Here is a 21,104-nt window from a genome sequence, read left to right as displayed (position 1 = left end):
ATAAAAAAAAAAAAAAAAAAAAAAAAATGTGGCATGAAAAAAATTGTGACAGAAATATATTATTATTGTACAGAAGACTGTATTGTTATTATTGTATTATTATTATACTTCTCAAAGTATAAAAAGGTCCCAATTTTACTTTGTTTTATTTTGAAAAGTTACCCTTCTGTTGTGCAGCACTTTGTTCACCAAAAAATAAAAGGAATTGTTGAATTTTCTTTATTACATTTTAAAAGTTCAATTGAATATCTTATGTGTTATGCCTTCATTTAATCATAATTTGTATTAAATCATAATTCCAGAAAAATTAAAACAGACAACACTTTTAAAAAAAATTTCATAAGGTCCTATTAATGTAAAATTTAATAAACCATTAAAACAGAATCCAAAAAAGTTATTACTGAAAACACAGAATTTGTGACAAATAAAATAAAATTAAAAAAATTCTTAAGGCCTTTGAAAAATATATTTTGGTTAAACTATTACTAAATTGCTGTTAAATTGTATAACTTTCATTATTTCAATTATTAGACATGCTTTTTGATTACTACAATTTAAATTAACCATTTAAGTAGAATCCACACACATAAGCAATCCAGAAAAATTTTAACAGAAAAAAACTATTTGATTTTTTTGTTTGTTTATTTGTTTTTTTGTTTTTTGTTTTTTAATAAATGATTTTCATAAGGAGGCCTTAAAATGTAATTAAAATGTAGTTAAACTTTTAATACATTCTTATATATATATATATATATTTTTTTTTTTTTTTTTTTATAATTTTTTATTTATAAATTATATATATATAATTTGTTTCCTAATTGTTTCATAATTAAACATGCTTTTTGATTACAAATTTTTTATTCCATAAAAATGGAATCCTGAAAAAATACAACAGAAAAAAATCTAATAAAAATGAAACATTTCATAGAACCAAAGCACAAATTGATGAAGCTGCACAATACATGCTGACTTACAGGTGAGGACAGCAGCTTGAGGATGTGGACTTCTTTCCCATCCTGGCTGGTGAAGTCCGTCCAGCATCCCAGAGACATTTCCTGCAGGACGATCCAATCATTGCTGTTTCCGGGAACATCCTTCAGCTCACAGATCTCACTGGAATCTAGAGAATAAAGAATAAAGCCAGTGAGTTATTGAAATCAGTTAATATGTTCTTCATCTGCATCCCTGGAGAATAATAATATCCTGCCAGCAGCTCATAAATCATCTCCAGAATAAAACATGTCCTTCCTTTGGAAGACACGTGTCAGGTGTCACTTCCTGAGCAGCAGAACTGAATCAGGCCCAATCAAGCTCATGTTAGCAGCAGACAGTACTGAAGCATCAGAGCCCTCTCCTGATCTCAGTTCAGCACTAATATAATGGGCTGTAAACCAGACACACAGTAGGATGCTGAAACACGGCTATTGTCTTGCTCTATTGAAGTCATGGCTTTCACCATTTGATAGAAGGATCCACCTAATGACTCCAGTAAATGATTCTTGTTGTACTCTGATGCTTAAAATATTGAGATAAAAGTGCAAGTAGATTTAAAGTAATAATCAGAAACGTTTCTTCAGCAGCAAATCAGCATATTAGAATGATTTCTGAAGGATCATGTGACACTGGAGTGATGATGCTGAAAATGCAGCTTTGATCACAGCAGTAAATTAGCTATTTTAAATTGTAATAATATTTCCCAATTTTTACTGTATTTTTTGATCAAATAACTGCAGCATTGGTGAGCAGAAGAGACTTCTTTCAAAAACATTTAAAAAATCTAACCAATCCCAAACATTTGAACAGTAGTGTATTATCTGTATCTAGTGCTCCAGGTAAACAAAACACTGCAGACACTTTCAGCTCGTTCACAAAGGACAGTCAGAGTGGGAGGAAATACAGGAAGCTACAACAACTGCAAGGACAACAGGAAATGCCATGTTTAGACGTCAAGCTGATGGTGACGGCAGTCCAGGCTTTGTCTTAGCTTGTCTTAGTCGAGGCTTATCAAGGATGTAAGAACAGTTTGAATGGAGAAATGCTGTAAATACACTGCATATTCTTAAAGGGTTAGTTCACCCAAAAATGAAAATTAGCCCATAAATTACTTACCCTCAAGTCATCCTAGGTGTATGACTTTCTTCTTTCAGACGAATCCAGTCGGAGTTATATAAAAAATTGTCTTTGATCTTTAAAGCTGTTTCATGGCACTCAGCGGGTGTTGCATGCTTCAGTCCAAAACAAGTTAAATAAAAAGCGCCCATCCATAAAAGAAAAAGAAAAATGTCTCACACAGCTCCGGGAGGTGAACAAAGGCATTCTGTAGCGAATGTGTTTTTGTAAGAAAAATATCCATATTCAAAAGGTAATAATCACTTTAATGTAGTTTGCGCTCACTGTTGTACACTGGAAGCAGGTCCAGGGGAATGACGTATGAGGTCAGCGCTGCGCATGCGCCAGTGAGTCTCGTGAAAACCAACGTTTGTTAACAGGAGCAAAGGAAGCAAAGTTTCCTTACTTTAGCAAAGGAAAACCAGTCTCCTCTTGGCTTATATCGAAATCCTCCGACTTTCTTCTTTACAAATCCTCATTTTGTACTTCTAATTAGTGACCGTTGTTTTGTTTTGATCTCTCCGCTGCGTTTCCGTGTGCGTCACTTCTGCGCATGCGCAAAGCCGACCTCCATACATCATCCGCCCGGAACTGCTTCCCTTTACAACAGTTAGTGCAAGCTACATTAAAGTGATTATTACCTTTTGAATATAGATATTTTTCTTACAAAAACGCATCGATTCGCTACAGAATGCCTTTGTTCACCCCCCGGAGCCGTGTGAGACTCTTTTTTTTTATGGATGGGTGCTTTTTACTTAACTTGTTTTGGACTGAAGCATGCAACAACCGCTGAGTGCCATGAAACAGCTTGAACGATCAAAGACAATGGTTAATATAACTCCGACTGGATTCGTCTGAAAGAAGAAAGTCATACACACCTTGGATGACTTGAGGGTGAATAAGTAATGGGCTAATTTTCATTTTTGAGTGAACTCATTAACTTTAATGAGCATCTTTGTCTTGATTTCCAGTAAAAATATCTAAACATACTTAAAACAAACACATTAACCTGCTAACTGCACACGATTGATTTGACGTAGAATGTATTTGTATATATGTATATTTGGTGCCATTGCTGCTTGTTTTATGACTTATCGTCTGATTACCATCCTTCTGTTTCCGTATGCTTGGAAAGACACCCAAAAATGAAAAATGTGTCACCATTTACTCACCCTCATGTAGTTCCAAACCTGTATGAATTTCTTTCTTCTGTCGAACACAAAAGATGTTCTGAAGAATATTGGTAACCAAAGAGCAGACTGTAGCCATTGACTCCCATAGTATTTTTATCCATACTATGGAAGTCAATGGCTGCCGTCAACTGATTGCTTATCATTCTTCATCAAAATATCTTCTTTTGTGCTCAACACAAGAAAGAAACTCATACAAGTTTGGAAATGTAAATGATGACAGAACTACATTTTTGAGTGAACTATCCCTTTAATTTATGCCATATAAAACCATATACTTATCAAAGAATACTAGCAGAGAAATCCATCCACATCGAACTGCTAATGAAACACACCCATTTCTCTTCATACATCCTCATTATATTGTTCTGATGAAATGTCAGAGAGACCGCCAGCGCTGACGTTCATAATGATGAGCAGCAGATGAATTATTCCTCCCAGCAGCCTTACATACATTAGTCAGACTCATGGGACGTAAACGCTGACCCGCAGAGATGACCCGGAAATGCCAAAGCTTTCACTAAGCGCTTCTGTGTTAAATGAGCTATAAGCCACAGCTTTATCTCGTTTCATCTATGGCTCTTTCCCATGCAACCAAATGTTTAAGTCTGCGGACATCCAATCGGGCCAAATACTCTGAGCCAAGACACAAATAGTGCCCCGCCATCCATCACAGCGCTTTCACGGCAGCTCGTTTGTTATTTTCCCTGCCCTTGTATGTGCAAGAGAGAGGCTTCATTTTACATTTTGACCCTCGGGCCTTCATCTGAAGCAACAAACACAAGCGTGTGTCTCAGCCGACTGGGCGAATATCAGTGTGGCTCGCAGAGGAATCGCTTCAGCAGTAAGGCACCAACAGATGAGTTTCATTTCCAGCATTATAAGCGGTGAGAAGGTCATGCTGTGCTCAAACACGCTCGTGGGTTTCAATTTTGGGGAAAATGCTTCAAATCAATTGAAGTATCTGTCATGACGCTTGTCCAGACATCAGTGAAGAGCACCATCCTACTGAGAACCCACAATCATTTATTTCCTCAAGTCAGGTGAAGATGGGAAATTGCTGGCCACAGGATACAATGCCGGTACTGGGCCATATGGACAAAAATAATAGCACAGTATGTTTTCTGTATCATAAAATATCATTATTTATCACAGTATTCATTTCTTACTGTTAATAGGAAAGGAAATGTATTGCACATGTTTGTTAGATCTTGTTAGAGAATTAATGTAAACATAACTTGAATAATCTCCACAGAATAAGCATCACTGAATCACTATTTCCTTGTTTATCACTGTAAAGCTACTTTGAAACGATCATCAAAAAGGGTGTCTAATGAAATGAATTCATAAAACTTTTTAATCAATCTTTAAAATGTAATCAAAATAAAACAATTATTTAGCATTTTTACTTTCTGTTAAATAAGATGTTGCACAACAGAACTTAAATGATAATGGTATAAATTAAAACATCGATAGAAATATATTGGTTGTATGGTATTCCTTAAAATAATAATAATAGATGTAATATTTTATATAATAAATTGTATTATCATAATAATAATAATAATAATTATTATTATTATTATTATAAGTAATATATTTCTGACACAATTTTAAGTTGAACTGAACTTTTATTTTGGTGGGTTGTAGTGAAGAACTTAGAATTTCTGTTAATCTTTAGATAGTTTTTAGGGACATACAACTGATCATCTAGATGAAGCCTAAATATCGAAAATTAGGGATGCACCGATACCGATACTGGTATCGATATTAGGCCCAAAACTGCACTCCTGTAGGCCTACTTGTACTCATTAAAATGCTCCGATACCAAAAGCTGATACCACACAGCGTGTGAATAGTGCTGTGTCCAGACAAAGATACACCGACAACTAGGGTTGGGTATCGTTAGAAATCGGTTCCAGTTTTGCCTAACGATTCCGGTTCCATTTAAATGAACTATTAAATGTTCCATTTTAATTTACTATTTTACCTTAATTTAATGTAGAGTTGCTGGAAGGTAGTAAGTAATGTTGAGCAATGCATGTGCTTCAAAGTTGATGTTTTTTACACTATCAATAACATTTTGCTTTTCAAGCAGGAATAAGCTGGTTGGCCAAATAGTCCCTTGAGGGCTAAGACACTTGTTCATTTCCCTAAATTAATGAAATATTATACTTATAACCATGTATACACACACTGCATAAAGCCCCTATTTTACAAATAATAATGCAGTCTGGAGATGGTGTGATGCAATGAGTGGTTTCCACATACTTGGTCACATGTCGCACCAGAACCGTTTTCGGAACCGAAACTTAGAAATGGCTCACAGTTCCGGTTCTTTTCAAAAAACAGAACTGGTTCTGAATAAGAACCGGTTATCGGTTCCCAACCCTACCAACAACAGAACAAAAAGAGCAAAATGGAAGTATTAGAGATTAAGGATCTCTTTATTTATTACGAGTGATTCCCTTTCCCTGCATTATTACAGGAAAATTAAAGATGAAATACTATAGAGTAATAAAATGAACAGTGAGTGTAATTAAACCTTGTACAGTATATTTTAATGAGCATAATTAAGTGTGAAAATAACCGAAGGAAATATCTGTTTGCTAAATGAAGCCAGCTAACATGATTCATAATTTTTAAATTCAATGAAAGTACAGGTATCAGTATCGGCAAGTACCAAAACTAGAAGTATCGGTATTGGACTAGTTCAGGAAAAAGTGGTATCAGTACATCCCTATCGAAAAATACTCAAAGGTTTATCATCAATATTGTGAACTTATATATTTTTTTTTATCACTATTAATTTATCACCCTATTAGTAAAACATATGATAATCTAAAGATATGTCTGGGAAATTCCCATATGGAAATACCAACTTCTCTGACTGGCGGGTCTCAAACATCTTGGGTTATGAAAGGAGCTATTGTTTAAAAAAAAAAAAAAAAAAGCGAACCCCTGCTAGTAATTCATTAACTTGATGATGGCAGATTTCAAATGTACTTCTGTGGGATTGATTTTGTCTAGTCATATACAGTACAGTAGACCTCGCATTTGAGGAGTTGGGAAATTTTGGGGAAAATCTGAGAACACAACTTTACAATTCCATCTACTGCTGCTCATGGCAAATAAATGACACGCTTTCACCTTCAAATCACAGAGCAACAAAATCGATGACTGACAGGGAATTTTAAAGCTGATCTTGCTCAAGTCTGTGTGTCAACTATTCCTCACATAACAATTTCTTGTTTTTAAAGGTCATAAGAACAGCAGACATTGTACGAAAGCTGCAATGAGTCACTGCAAGAGGATCTCAGACACAGCTGATGTTTTTAAGAAAGAGTGATGAACTGGCATTCTGGAAACACTCATGTCCGGCACTGACTCCTGTCACAGGTCAAAGGCGCCAGAATCCTCTTTAACCTGCGGCCAGTTTCCGTCTTCTGAATAACTCCTTTACCAGTAATCCTGTCTGTTTCCTGTCAAGAACATAATAAAAGACTGGGAGGACCGTCTGAGAAGCTGCAGTGATGTGAACAAAGCCGCACTGTTATGTGTGATAGCGGCTCGAGTTCGGTTAAGGTTACGGTGAACCAGAAAACATGCTACGGATTTTGTGGAAAACACCTTCTCTGACATTTCCAGTACAAAAATAGATCTGCAGGTAGTGTATTTGACCCTCCTGATTGGTTTCCTCAGCAGATTCAAGCAGTTTGCAGTTTATATACTCAGACAACAAACAGAGCTCACTAGTTTTTCTAAAAATGAACTAATTTTAGGCAGATCTGGAGCTAAACGAACTGCATGTGTGAATGACAGGTGATATCTTGTTCATTTGTCAAACAGTTCATTCAGAAACAGAAAGTCAGTCTACACTATTGACTCTGAATCACTGCATTCAGGCCATTTAACAGGAAGTTGAATAGTGTTATTTTAGTATCATGTATTATAAATATGCTTTAAAATTGTATCATTTTATAATTTATACTTGTATATTTTAGTTAAATATTTAATATTAGAATTATATTTTAAGTAAAGTTTTAGTAAATATGTTTTGTTTTTATTTGATTATTTTTCTATTATTTTATTATTTGTTTATTTTATGTACTTAAGTTTCAACTAAACACAAATCATTTTTATGTATGTATGTATATATTTATTTATTTATTTATTTATGAAGTTTTAGTTTTTAGATTTCGTTTTAGTTTTATTTCTTTTCATACTTAATCTAAATGAAAATGAGAAATTTTGCCTTGGCAACTCACTTAAATAAAATGCATTTGTTGTGTTTTTGTCATTTTAAGTTTGTCTATATAATTTCTAGTTTTTGATTTTATTAAATTTTTTTATTTTAGCACTTAAATGTAAACCAAACAAAATGAGAAATATTGCCTTGCCAACTACCTGAAATAAAATAAATGTGTTGTGTGTTTGTCTTTTTTTTATATATCCAGTTTTAGATCAGCTCTAGGCATGACGAAGCGGATATCGTCCTCTTTTGGAAGACCAAAGAAAGTAGTTTCGCTTTCACAACAAATCACAGTGCATTCACAACATGGCGGCAGCAACAACAATACTACAGCGAGAATAAAAGTTACGCCTTCTTTCTTTGCGTGAACATTTGGGCGGCGTTATGCAAATCTTCCCACATCGTGAGGTAGGTATGTGGGGGCGTGTTAGAACGAGCTGTTTTAGGGGGGCGTGGCTGCCTCTTAACTTTTATAAAGAATATCTCTTTGGATTTGAGACTTTAGTCTTTGCAACTTTACAGATCTTCTTTATGCACCAAGAGCTTGTAACACTCCAAAGAGAAAGGAAAACTTGAAATCGCATCATATGACCCCTTTAAGTTTTAGTTTATTTAGTTTTAGTTATTTTAGTGCTTAAACAAAAATGAGAAATGTTGACTTAGCAACTAGCTGAAACTAAATTTAAAATTTTTTATTTTTGTTATATTTCATTTCAGTTAATATTTCACTAAATTATAAAAGTACTTAATTATTTATAAAGTTTTTTATTTATGAGTAATGAATAGGCCTGTCGCAATAATCAATATATCAACTTTTCACTCAATATATGTACATGACCTCAATAATTTTTGGTGACGCAATACATCACACATTGTATTTACTTAAAAATTAATGTCACCATGTTTTTTTACATTCCACTTGCGCTTGTGTCTTTTGCAGCTTCTCGTACATAACGTGGTGTAGTCATGAGGTGGTAGTTCAAAATTTAAAAATGCTTCTACAAACAAAGTTTCATCTGCAGATATGGTCTTGTTTAGGGATCTGTGTCTTTGTGCATATGGACATCTGACTGCTAAGTAGTGATTGTGTTTTTCAGCAATAGTGCGCACCCTTAATTTACCGAGAAAAGAAGGTCAGGGAAAATCTGTAGATGGAAAAATCTCCATACAAGTTCTTTGTGCATTTTTCTTTTTTTCTACTTGTTACTTTGCACTTTTTGTTAAAAAAAATTTTTTATTTACTATTTATTCAGGTTTTTTAAGGTATCTAATATTTTGATACTTAATTTCCATGATTTAAAAATGTAAAGTTTGTTGTCATTTGGAAGTGTGTAGGCCTTCTTGCATTATTATGCTGTTACATTATGATTATATATTCAGTGGCATAAAATGGTCTTTAAATTGACAATAAAATCGCGTATCGCAATTATTTCTGGGGCAATATATTGCACAACAAAACGTTGTTATCGTGACAGGCCTAGTAATGAAAGTGTTCTTTTATGGTTGAAGTTTTCATTTTTAATCCATAATTTGTAATCTCTGTTGTAGTTGGGGGGGGGAAGAGCGGGAGAGAGGGAGGTCACAGGCTGCTCCGCACACCTATTGTCCCAGCGTTTCCTCGGCTGCAGACTGAGGCCTAACCATCCACAGGAAGACAAACAAACTCTTATCAGTGGCGTACAGAGCCCTGCGGTGTCCCCTGGCCTCTAACCCCTGCGCCCACCCCACCACATCACCAATCCCCCCAGATTCACCTGCGTATCATCGGCAGGACGGGTTTGCCGTGACGGTCAGAGGCCCGCCGAGGAGCCGCTTCACCCAGACGCCGTGGCTGGGACCCCGTGGAGACTGCCTGTCTTTGTATAGGTCTGTTTAAGCCTCAGGGAGCCGACTGTCGGCCGTCTGGCAAACTGAGTGTGGGACAGATTGTGAACACGCTGACCTCAAACTAGAGGAGGATGGCAGTGCCAGAGTAATTTCAGCCTGTCATATACTGTATATTTATATACACACACTTATATAGCTATTTTACATCATAAACAACCATGTGGTGATGAATTAAATACTGTACTAATGGAAACTACTCATCAATCCCATTTAAAGCAGCTTTACAGTATGTTAAGTTACACTAAAAGTAAAACACAACTTTATTTTGCTAGTCCACTAGACATTCTAACAACTGTAACTTTGCAGCTACATGTCAACTAGCAGTCATTACAGTATTAGTAGACTGTTAGGTTAGGGTTAGTGTAATAAATTGACATGTGCTTGCAAAGTTACTGTATAGTCAGTAGAATGTCTGTTGAGGGAGCATCAAAATAAAGTGTTAGCAGATAGTCTACAAAGACTAATGACTAATGGCTAACTCTTATGACATTGTCTGGAAGGATGTTGAACGTATAAATCATACACAAATATATACATTTCTAAAAGAGTGCACATGGAAGTATTTAAACATTTCAAAGAATACAGTACATGCATTCAAGTGGACTACATTCACTAACTACAGTGTTCCAGACACTTCAGAATTACTTTTCATATCCACTGTATTGTTTTGTACATTTTGGGTAGAAATAAGATTTTAAAAAAGTGTATACATTTTATACAAGTAGTAAATAAATATATAAAAATAACCTCATACTGTAAATATTAGTATTAGTCTGGTATCTTTTACTGGGTGCTAAAAATAAATAAATAACAGCATTGTATTACAATGAAAATACATGTTTACATATGATCAGTGAATAAAATATAAATAAGCATTACATTTGTTCTATTTTAATATACATAAAACATGTTACTTAAAAGGAAGGTTATATTAAGGTCCTATTATGCTCTTTTACAAAGTCTTGATTTTGTTTTGGGGGTGTACTAGAACTTGCTCTCATACTAGGTTGTTCGAAAAACACATTATTTTTCACATATTTTACATTATTACAACACCTCTCTCCCCAGTCTGGCATGAACGAAGGCCCGCCTTCTGAAATATGAAATGTGCTGTGATTGGTTAGCTGGGCCAGTGTGTGTTGTGATTGGCTCCACTCGGCGCCTGGTCAGGAAATGTCATGCCCCTTACCATTACCATAGCCGCTTGCAAGCTTCAGTGTAAATATTGCGTCAAAATCAAATCAATTTGAGCGCGATTTAAACCCGGATGATTGTAACCACTCTAAGTTTGTCTGCCTTGGGAAAGCTAGCGTGTCTCCGACATAGTGATAAGACTCGTTGCCTTCTCTAGTGCAGCTCAACCAGGTCTCGTCCCATTCGTCGGTATTTGTGATATCACAAATTCCGGAAAATATGCATTGTAGTCCAAACAAGTCATTCGTTGTAGTTTTTGAAAAGTGATTTCTGTTAAATAAAATATCTCCTTTTGAATTGGACTTTGAGCTTTGTAACTTCGCAGATCTTTTTTATGCTCAAACAGCAACATTACAGACTAACTAAAGTTGAAAAAGTAAAAAAGCATAATAGGACCCCTTTAAACAAAAAATTATTGTTTAAATTAAATTAAATATTAGATATCTGTTCATATGTTTCATGGCAGGAAAAGTAAAATATTTAATGATTTTCTGAATTAATGTAAATTTTGAAATTGTGACAAGAATAGCGCTGCGCCTAAAATCAAATACTTCTCTACTATATAGTATATGAAAAATGGTATGCCAATGGTACGTCCAAATTCATAGTATCTGAAAAACAGTAGACAAAAAGTACCCGACTACTTTCAATGGACACTTTACTATCCCATGAGGTAGGTCACATGATAGTGAAAACATGGTGGATGTAGTACATCCATTTTTAATCGTTTTGAAGTAAGTTCAAATTCATATTTAGCAGCTACTCAGACACTATGTATGTAATTTCTGTTTTACGAAATTACTTAGTTGATTATAGAGTCTATATAGGTTACACAGTCTTTTTTTGTCAAAATGATACAGTTAATCATTTTTAGTGAAACGATTAACTGTATATCACACTTTAATACTTTATTACCTTTACATAGTATGTTTATATTATTCCTAATTATATGTGTGTGTGTGTGTGTGTGTGTGTGTGTGTGTGTGTTTAAATGAAAAAAATACATCAAATACACAAATATTTTTCAAATATCCTGAATATAAGTTTCTATATCCTTCCAGAAGGATCCCAAGTGATCTCAATATGGCCAACATGATCTGATGTTTTTTTGCCAAACTGCTTCTCCTCACTGCTTTAGAGGATTTTTTTCTTCAGATTGCCACCTCAAACCGGAAATCTGTCTTCAAACTGTCCAAGTGCTTAATCTACACGGGGCCTAAACAACCTTCAGACTTCAAGTCTCTTTTCAGCCCGCTCAAGTATTCAAACGACAGACCTTCCAACTTCAAACAAACCTTCAAAGTATTTTAAACTTCCAGGCAAATCTGTGTCGAGAAAGTTGTTTTTGACACAGACAAGCGAGCCGTTTCTTTTCTAGTTAGTCATATTTTCTCAGTACGGCTGCAGCACAATAGCAGCATGACACGTGCTTTCTTCCTCTCTTGAAAAATAAAAGCTGCCACAGCCCTCTCTAAATGCTATTTAAATACTTGTAATTGCTTGCAGATTTTACTGCATTTGCTTGCAATTTTCTTTTCGAAATGCTTTCTCTTATTCAGGTTCTCGGGGCAAAAAGATATTAGATGATCCAGCGATGCACACGCACAACAACACAAAACACATTTATCACAAGGTTTCTAGCGGCTGTATTCCACGCTAACGTCATGCAAACGACACACACATAAATAAGCAAATAAAGAGATATTTCTGATGCACCTCACAGAGAGCCAATCTATCTTCTCTGCCGTAATTAGCATGGCGACTCGGGGAGGAAAGACTCATTTAGCAGAGGCTGTTAGCTGGTTCCTCTAAGCAGATGGAAGCGACCAGGTCTCAGTGCACAGGAGGGGCTTCTAATCACTCAAATCTGATGTAGCTTCACACAACATATGCTTCCCAAAGCATCAGCAGAGAGCAGACATTTCCCTCCAGCGCTCCTGCAGAAGTGCTAATGACTCTGACCTGACGCAGATTCATGGACCGGCTTACTGGTCGCGTCACTGCACCGTTAGCATCAGCCATCTTGGCAGTAAATGATAAGATAATTATCAGCGAATGTGAAAAATTCAGGGTACGATAACTGATGTTTGAGTGTGTGTTTTGGTCCTTCTGTAAGAAAAAGTTTAATAAGCACAGCACGAGGATATCAGATGAAAGCTCATCTTTAGATTACAACTTGTTATTCAGTCTGTTGAGATGTTAAGACACATTCCCTTGTGAAAAAGTTACATGAATATTTAAGTATGAACTGAATGTAATGTTTTCAGACATGCGATTGCATGTTAACATAAACTAACAATGAAAAATACTTCTAAAGGATTCGTCCGTCTTAGTTAATACTGATTCCAACATTTACTAATATATTATTAAAATAAAAAGTTGTATCTATCAATGCTTTTTAATGGACCTGAGCTAACATGGACTAACAACAGTTGTAGTTTTATATGTTAACAAAGATTAATAAACACAGTAACAATGTATTGTACATTGTTAATTCATTTTAGTTAATGCATTAAATATTGTTAACAAATGGAACCTTTTAGTAAAGTGCTACCAAAAATTCTTTAGAATTTCTATTTTTGTGTTTCTCTTGAGGAGGAAGAGGATGATTGAATTTTCACTTTTGATTGAATGCTGCCTTTAAGGCCAGAGGTTCATGGCCCGTTTACTGTGGTGAAGTTTAGCAGCTGATTCTAGATCAGTGTGTTGGTCAGACGGCTGTGATAAGCACTCATAACGCAGCTCTTATCGGTGATGGTGCGGCGGCCGCTGGCAGAACGGCAGTTCTGGGTTTCAGCGAGTTGTAGTTTATCTCTGTCTGACGCTAATGAGCCATTCATGAGTCAGGCTATGGCCGGCCGGCTCGAGAGACCTGACGCTTCAGAGACAGGACGTGTCCTGAGGGACTCAGGACAGACAGAGACACAGACAATCACAGAGACACTGGGAGGGGAGCGACAGCCACCCACAAAGTGTCTTCTGTGTTCTAGTCCAGAGTCTATTTGTAGCACTTCAAAGCTTACAGCAATGATAAGAGATGGAGAATCACCGATTACAATGTTAGAAGGAACATAAAATCAACATGAATATCAAAACTGATATCATTTATTTTCTTAAAATGTACAGTTCAAATGTTTGGAGTCAGTAAGATTTCTCTTGTTGTTTTAAGAAATTAATACTTTTATTCATCAAGGACTTGATAAAATCAAGCGTAGTGTTAGTTCTGGCAGGTCATGTTAGTCAAGCTTGCATCAGCTGACTCTCAGCTGATCTACGTCTACCTATAGGAATATGATGCCCATCTCAGCATTCATATAGAAAGTCCCTTCAGTATTCCGCGTTGTTCAATAGCTAATTTCCCTCCTCCATCCCCAGCTCCTCCTGGCCTTCTGATTCTATTTTGAATCAGACTAATTTCTAAAATGTGTGCATTAAATTATTGAACATTTATGCTATCTGTAATACATTTATGTTGGTTCTGCTCTGTTTACATAGGGGGTGGGTTATTGCTGCTCTCCCTGCTAAAGTTTTAGTAAATTTGTCATGTGTTTTCATCATTTTTATTAAATATATCTATTTCACTTTAATTCATATTTAATTCCGTTTTAATTCTAGTAATTTTAGTATTTCAACTTAAGCTTATATTTCACTTAGTTGCCGAAGTAACATTTATCATTTTTGTTTTTAAAGATTTTTCTTTTTTTATTATTTTATTTTATTTAAGCTTAAAAAAATGAAATAAAACAGTTTAGTTAACAATAACAATAGTGTCTCCCAGTAACACATTTTTTACCATGTAAATCTGAAACTTTCCTACAAAATCAGTGCAAACTGTCTGCAGATTTTGTCAGGGATTGTGTCAAACCCCTAAAGTTAAGAGAAAAAAAAACATATATAGGCCCGGTTTCACAAACGGGGCTTAGATTAAGTCAGGAATAGGCCTTAGTTAAATTAAGATATTTAAGCAACTTTTACAAAAACGCCATAGAAGAAAACATTACAGGTGTGCATCTAGACACAGAACAATGGAGCAAAATATTTTCAGTTGAGACAGCTCAAACATGCATTTTAGTCTGGGACTAGCTTAAGCCTTGTCTGTGAAACCAGAGCATAGTACAATAATTAAAAAGTAATGGTCTCTGAGAGTTTCCGTAACTTGTGATATACAGCGGGTAAAATCACAATTTTTCTCAGTAAATATATCTCTAACGGTGCTGTTGACATGACATTTTCACCAGATGCCGATAACAATCCAAGTAACCTATACATACAAAGAAAACAATACAAATAAGTTCAGAAATTAAGTTCTGTGTAATAAAATGGAATGACCCAGGGAAAAAGTATTGAACACGCTTACTGAAATTTATTTAATACTTAATACTAAAATTTAATGACAGCTTCAAGACGCAGATTTTTATCAAGAATGTCTCAGTACATTTTTCCATTCATCCTTCCTTCAATTTAGACACGCAAGCAAACTTTAAACAAGCTTCAACATGCTTTTTCTTCAGCAATAGAGAATGGTGAGCGTGCATACAGGCCGTGGCGGTTGAGTGCATTACTTATTGTACTTAATATTTTCTTTGAAACAATTGTACATGCTAATTCCAGGTCTTTCTGAAGCTCTCCACAAGTGATCCTTGGCTCTTGGACAACTCTTCTGATAATTATTTTCACTCCTCTGTCAGAAATCTTGCGAGGATCATCTAGTCATAGCCGGTTTATGGTGAAATTATGTTCTTTCCACTTCCGGATTATGGCCCCAACAGTGCTCACTGGAACATTCAGAAGTATAGAAGTCCTTCTGTAACCAATGCCATCAGTATGTTTTGCAACAATAAGATTGCGACGGTCTTGAAAATGATCTTTGCTTTTACCCATCATGAAATGTTTCTTGTGTGACATGTTGGTCATGAGACACCTGTTTATAGGCCATCAGTTGAGACTGAACCAGCTAATATTAATTTCCACTGACAAAGGGCAGGATTGCTTTCTAATTACTGATAGATTTTAGCTGGTGTCTTGGCTTTCCATGCCTTTTTGCACCTCCCTTTCTTCATGTGTTCAATACTTTTTCCCTGTGTCATTCCACTTTATTACACAGAACTTAATTTCTGAACTTATTTGTGTTGCTTTCTTTGTATGTATAGATTACTTGGATTGTTACCGACATCTGGTGAAAATTTAATGTCAACAGCACCTTTAGAAATATGTTTACTGAGAAAAATGGTGACGTGTTCAATACTTATTTTACCCGCTGTATGTTGCATGTGTCACTACTGATATCATATTCAGCTACTGCTCAGTCTCTGCTCTTGATTCCCTCACAAATATTAAGATATAAAAATAAGACATTAAAGGGTTTTTAGTGTTAAAAGTCTCAGTTTGTTTGAGCAGCTCATCCAGAACAAAGCAACTCTGTTTGTCCAACCAGTGGACAACAGGGAGAGTTTGGGAAACATTTATTATATAATAATTCTGTTTATGAATGCTAATGGCACATAACTTACACTCTTCAGATGTGAGGAGTCAAGAACAGATTAATCTGTAGAGTTTCAAGTCTGAGAGAAAAAATCAGGACGGATATGTTAAGAACAGGAGCACAGCAGACGTTCAGAGCTCATTCCAGTTTCATAGGGAATACTTGAAGACGTGTGTAAGGCTTAATTTGAGTATTGTGTGAGTGTTTCTTTGATGTTTTGTCTCGTCTTAATAAGATCTTCTTGTTCACACTTCACATCAAGGGAAATCACACTACAGCAGAAGCTTTCCAATGGCTTTCGCACGCTTCCACATTCTAGTTTGTATAAAAATTTGCTAATTGAACACACATTCCTGAACAACAAATTCATGCTTTCATTCAGGAAAAATGCATTAAATTGATGAAAAGTGACAAGAAAGACATTTATAATGTTACAAAAGATTTGCTCTTGGAACTTTTTTATTCATGTGTAAATACTGAAAAATGAAATATATCATGAGTTCCACAAAAATTGTTTTCAACATTGATAATAATGAAATGTGATCCTGGACCACAAAACCTGTCACATGTCGCACAGCCATATGTGTAGCAATAGCCAACAATACATTGTATGGGTCAAAATGATCGATTTTCCTTTTATGCCAAAAATCATTAGGATAAAGATCATGTTCCATGAAAATATTTTTTTTCATTTCCTACCGTAAATATATCAAAACTTAATTTTTTGCTAAGAACTTCATTTGGACAACTTTAAAGGTGATTTTCTCAATATTTAGATTTTTTTGCACCCTCAGATTCTCAAATAGTTGTATCTCGGCCAAATATTGTCCTATCCTAAACAAACCATTTATCAATGGAAAGCTTATTTATTCAGCTTATATATCAATTACAAAGAAATGTACCCTTATGACTGGTTATGTGGTCCAGGGTCACAAATGTTTCTTGAGCAGCAAATTAGCACATTAGAATGATTTCTGGATCATGTGACACTAAAGACTGGAGTAATGATGCTGAAAATTCAGCTTTGATCACAGGAATAAATTATATTTTACTGTATATTCACATAGAAAACAGCTATTTTAAATTGTAATAATATTTCACTGTTTTACTGTATTTTTGGTGATCTTTGTAAGCAGAAGAGACTTATTTCAAAAATATCTGAACGGTAGTGTATTTTTATAAAATCAATGTTTGTTTTCATTGTCTTTCATAGACTTTCTTTTTCCACTGATGTCATCTGATCATTCGATATATAGAGATACAAATTCAATTTATCCAGCAAATCTCAGCCAAAATAGGACGACCAGAACTCAAAAAAAAAGAATGAGAAAAAAAGCTGGCAGTCAGAAGAGGAAAAAAACAGATTGTTAATTGGGAGTGCGAGATAGAAATCGGTCTCCATGCGGTCGCGTCACCGGGTCTCACTGCCACCCAGACCAGCCGGCGGTCCTTCAGCGGGCGGAAGTGCCTCATTTAAACACTACACGCCATATTTAACACGGGGATTTTTTTCCTGTTACCATCATTGTGCTTATTCACTCAGGAACTGTATGTCTCTCTCTCTCTCTCATGCTGTCTGTGCGGTGCAGTAATGATGGTGCTGCGGCGGGAATATCAGGTAGTTACACAACAGCTCCTGTCTGTTCCTCTTCCTGAGGATGTCAGATCCACTGCTTTTCTGTGGATTACAGCCGCTAACAACCGCACAAGCAATCTCAGGCTCTGTCCTGCGCCTAACAAACACTAAAGAGCCACTGTCTTCCTCTCTGATGACGGACAAACCGACTGACCCTCTCAGGAGTGAGAAAAGCATGAGAAACTGCTGAGCAGAGTTAGTATTTCCAGTAAAATGCAAAGTGAAAGTACAAGCAAAGCGAATCACTGGCATAAGGTACACACTGGAAGCAGAAGTATGAATAATGCCGTCAGCTATCATTCAAACGCGCAGGAGAAATCAGATGATTGTGTGTCTAAAGCTTCATGTCTTCTCTCTAACAGGATCCTGTTTTTATTCCCAGACATCAAGGCACCAGTGACCAAAACAAAACACATGTGGCGCTTGAATAACAACCGAGCAAACAGATTGACTCAATCTCAATGAGTCAAAGGCTTTCAGTTAACAGTAAGATCAAGAATCTGTCCTTCACACTGGGCCTTTACAAAGAGCATCTTATATTTCATTTGAAAATGTTGACCTTTAAACTATAGGCCAAAATAAAAAGGTTAAATTAATGGAAATGTAGAACTAATTGCTATTTGTTTTCACAAAAATCTGTCTCACAGTTGACTACATATTTGTGACCCTGAACCACAAAACCTGTCTTAAGTCGCTGGGGTATATTTGTAACAATAGGCAAAAAAACATTGTATGGGTCAAAATTATTGATTTTTCTTTTATGCCAAAAATCATTAGGATATTAAGTAAAGATCATGTTCCATGAAGATATTTAGTACATTTCCTACTGTAAATATATTAAAACTTCATTTTTGTTTAGTAATATGCATTGCTAAGAACTTCATTTGGACAACTTTAAATGTGATTTTCTCAATATTTCGATTTTTTTTTTTTGCACCCTCAGATTCCAGATTTTCAAATAGTTGTATCTCGGCCAAATATTGTCCTAACAAACCATACATCAATGGAAAGCTTATTTATTCAGCTTTCAGATGATGTATAAATCTCAATTTCGGAAAAAAAAATTGACCCTTATGACAATACTGTAAATTTCTCCTTAATATGAATAAGACAGCCTAACATATCATCTTCATAATTAAATTCCGATATTTTTCACTGTCAGATAATCCATACACACTAAAGAAATAGTAACATCCAAATTAACTGGCTTTAAGTCAAAAATATTATTAAACATCACCTAAATACATTAATTTATACCAACAATACACATTATTATAGGCAGAAATAGCTCTTTAATGTAACAATTGCAATGCAGTTGCTCTTAAATTTCAATTTGAAAACGTTGTCGTTAATTATATTAGTGTGTCAGTAAATGAACAGATTATGTACAGCAATTAACTGAAAGGTCAGCACATTTACTGTACGTTGGCCTTCAAGCGTATTAATGGTCCTCTTACCTGAAGCTGTGGTTCTCAGACACAGAAAAACACCTATGAAACATATGATGCTCCTCATGTTCAGACGTATGGTTTTCTCTAAATGTGCCTCTTCTGATGGACTCGAGAGCTGTGGCTGATATTTCAGAGAAGTGACCAGAATATTCCACACTCAACACTTCCTGAGAGAGAAATCAACATTAGTTTAATTGCAGCAGAGACCTGTTTGTAAAACAGTGTGTGTGTGCATGTTTATGTGGCACAAACTTGTATAATAACATGGGAATGACATAGGCATAGGTATCACAACGAGAAGGTGATTTATGAGTACATTTTCAGTGTCCCCATAATTCAAAAGGCTTATAAATAATTCAGAATGAGTTTTTTTGAAAATCTAAAAATGCAGAAAGTTTCCTGTGAGGGGTAGGTTTAGGGGTAGGGTTGGTGTAGGGCAATAGAAAATACGGTTTGTACAGTAGAAAAACCATTACGCCTATGGAGAGTCCCCATAAACCATAAAAACAAACCTGTGTGTGTGTGTGTGTGTGTGTGTGTAGCATTTACTTTATACATACATTTTTAACATTAATGGAGCTGAATCGTACAAAATGAACTTAGGCCGTTTTTAGTTGTGATATTCATAATATTTACATGATCACTGTACTGAATAGTAAAATATCACACATCAGATTCACACACTCAAACATACGATCTACTCGTTTTGGATTGATTTCACTTTCGTTCACTTAAAAGTTGTTCAAAAGTATTAAGAACCGCATCTATTAAGTCACTAAGAAAGCAAAGAAAAAGAGAGAGAGAGAGAGAGAGAGAGAGAGAGAGAGAGAGAGAGAGAGAGAGAGAGTTACTGTAACTAAACACAGTCACATTTCACAAACATCAACCCGTGAGGCTGGAAAACAGGAGAAAGAGTTTTACCTCGCGCTGGAAACGCGGCTCCGAGAGTGCTCCGGCAGATCAGATCCAGCGGTCAGTCAGTTATTCAGTCCAGCTGAACCCTCAGCTCTGACATCAGCAGCAGCACTGACCCTCCCACTTCACACAACAACACTGCTCCTCTCACATACAACACAACAAACACACAGCAAATCAGCTTTGACACACGGTACATGATATTTTATAGATGATCACATGCATGATATACTGATGAAGGATGACCATAAGAACTGACTGATGCTGAAGAGGAGTATAGGACACGCATAGAAGTTCTTCTCTCGGCCTGAATACCGTCTGATCACAGTGCCCTCTACAGCTGCAATGCGATCAATGACTGAGACCTGCTAGAGTTTCAAATCTGTTGCTCATTGAAATTCTGCACTATCATCTGCAGATAACAGAAACAGACTGTGCGAAGAATTTTTTTTATTATTATTATTATTATCTATCTATCTATCTATCTATCTATCTATCTATCTATCTATCTATCTATCTATCTATCTACCTAAGAAAGAGGTGTAAGTCTAAAAGGTGGTGGAGTGGATAGATGAAGGATTGTAATGAGAAAGAAAGAAGTGTGGAACAGGTAGAAAGAGATGAGAGGAGAGGAGGATCTAAAACAATTAAGTGAAGGAGAGGGGGAAGATATTAATAGAGTGGAGGGCATTGCCCTGTTGAAAAAAGCAGCATATGCTGGTTAGGTATGTTTTGACGCTGGGATGCTGGTTTGTGCTGGTCCTTTGCTGGTTTTAGCTGGTCCTTTGCTGGTTTATGCTGGTCATGTGCTGGCAAAGGACCAGCATAAACCAGCAAAAGGACCAGCATAAACCAGCAAAAGGACCAGCATAAACCAGCAAAGGACCAGCATAAACCAGCAAAAGGACCAGCATAAACCAGCAAAAGGACCAGCATAAACCAGCATCCCAGCGTCAAAACATACCTAACCAGCATATGCTGTTTTTTT

General features: G+C 35.8%; 1 protein-coding gene across 1 annotated transcript in view; it reads right to left on the bottom strand.

The window, feature by feature from the left end:
• Nucleotides 1-20,240, bottom strand: part of LOC107562335 (uncharacterized) — a 50,547-nt gene extending 30,307 nt beyond the window's left edge. The window contains exons 1-3 of the mRNA XM_016246970.1: nt 20,123-20,240; nt 19,208-19,368; nt 975-1,120 (exon numbers count right to left, since the gene is read on the bottom strand). Coding sequence (XP_016102456.1) covers nt 975-1,120; nt 19,208-19,265 — 204 coding nt within the window. The 5' untranslated portion in view covers nt 19,266-19,368; nt 20,123-20,240. The remainder of the gene's footprint in view (nt 1-974; nt 1,121-19,207; nt 19,369-20,122) is intronic.
• Between the last annotated feature and the right edge of the window lie 864 nt (nt 20,241-21,104).

This window comes from Sinocyclocheilus grahami, unplaced genomic scaffold (genome assembly GCF_001515645.1).
Source record: "Sinocyclocheilus grahami isolate Dianchi unplaced genomic scaffold, SAMN03320097.WGS_v1.1 scaffold818.1, whole genome shotgun sequence".
In the NCBI taxonomy this organism is placed as follows: Eukaryota; Metazoa; Chordata; class Actinopteri; order Cypriniformes; family Cyprinidae; genus Sinocyclocheilus; species Sinocyclocheilus grahami.
This window is presented reverse-complemented; position numbering and strand designations above follow the sequence as displayed.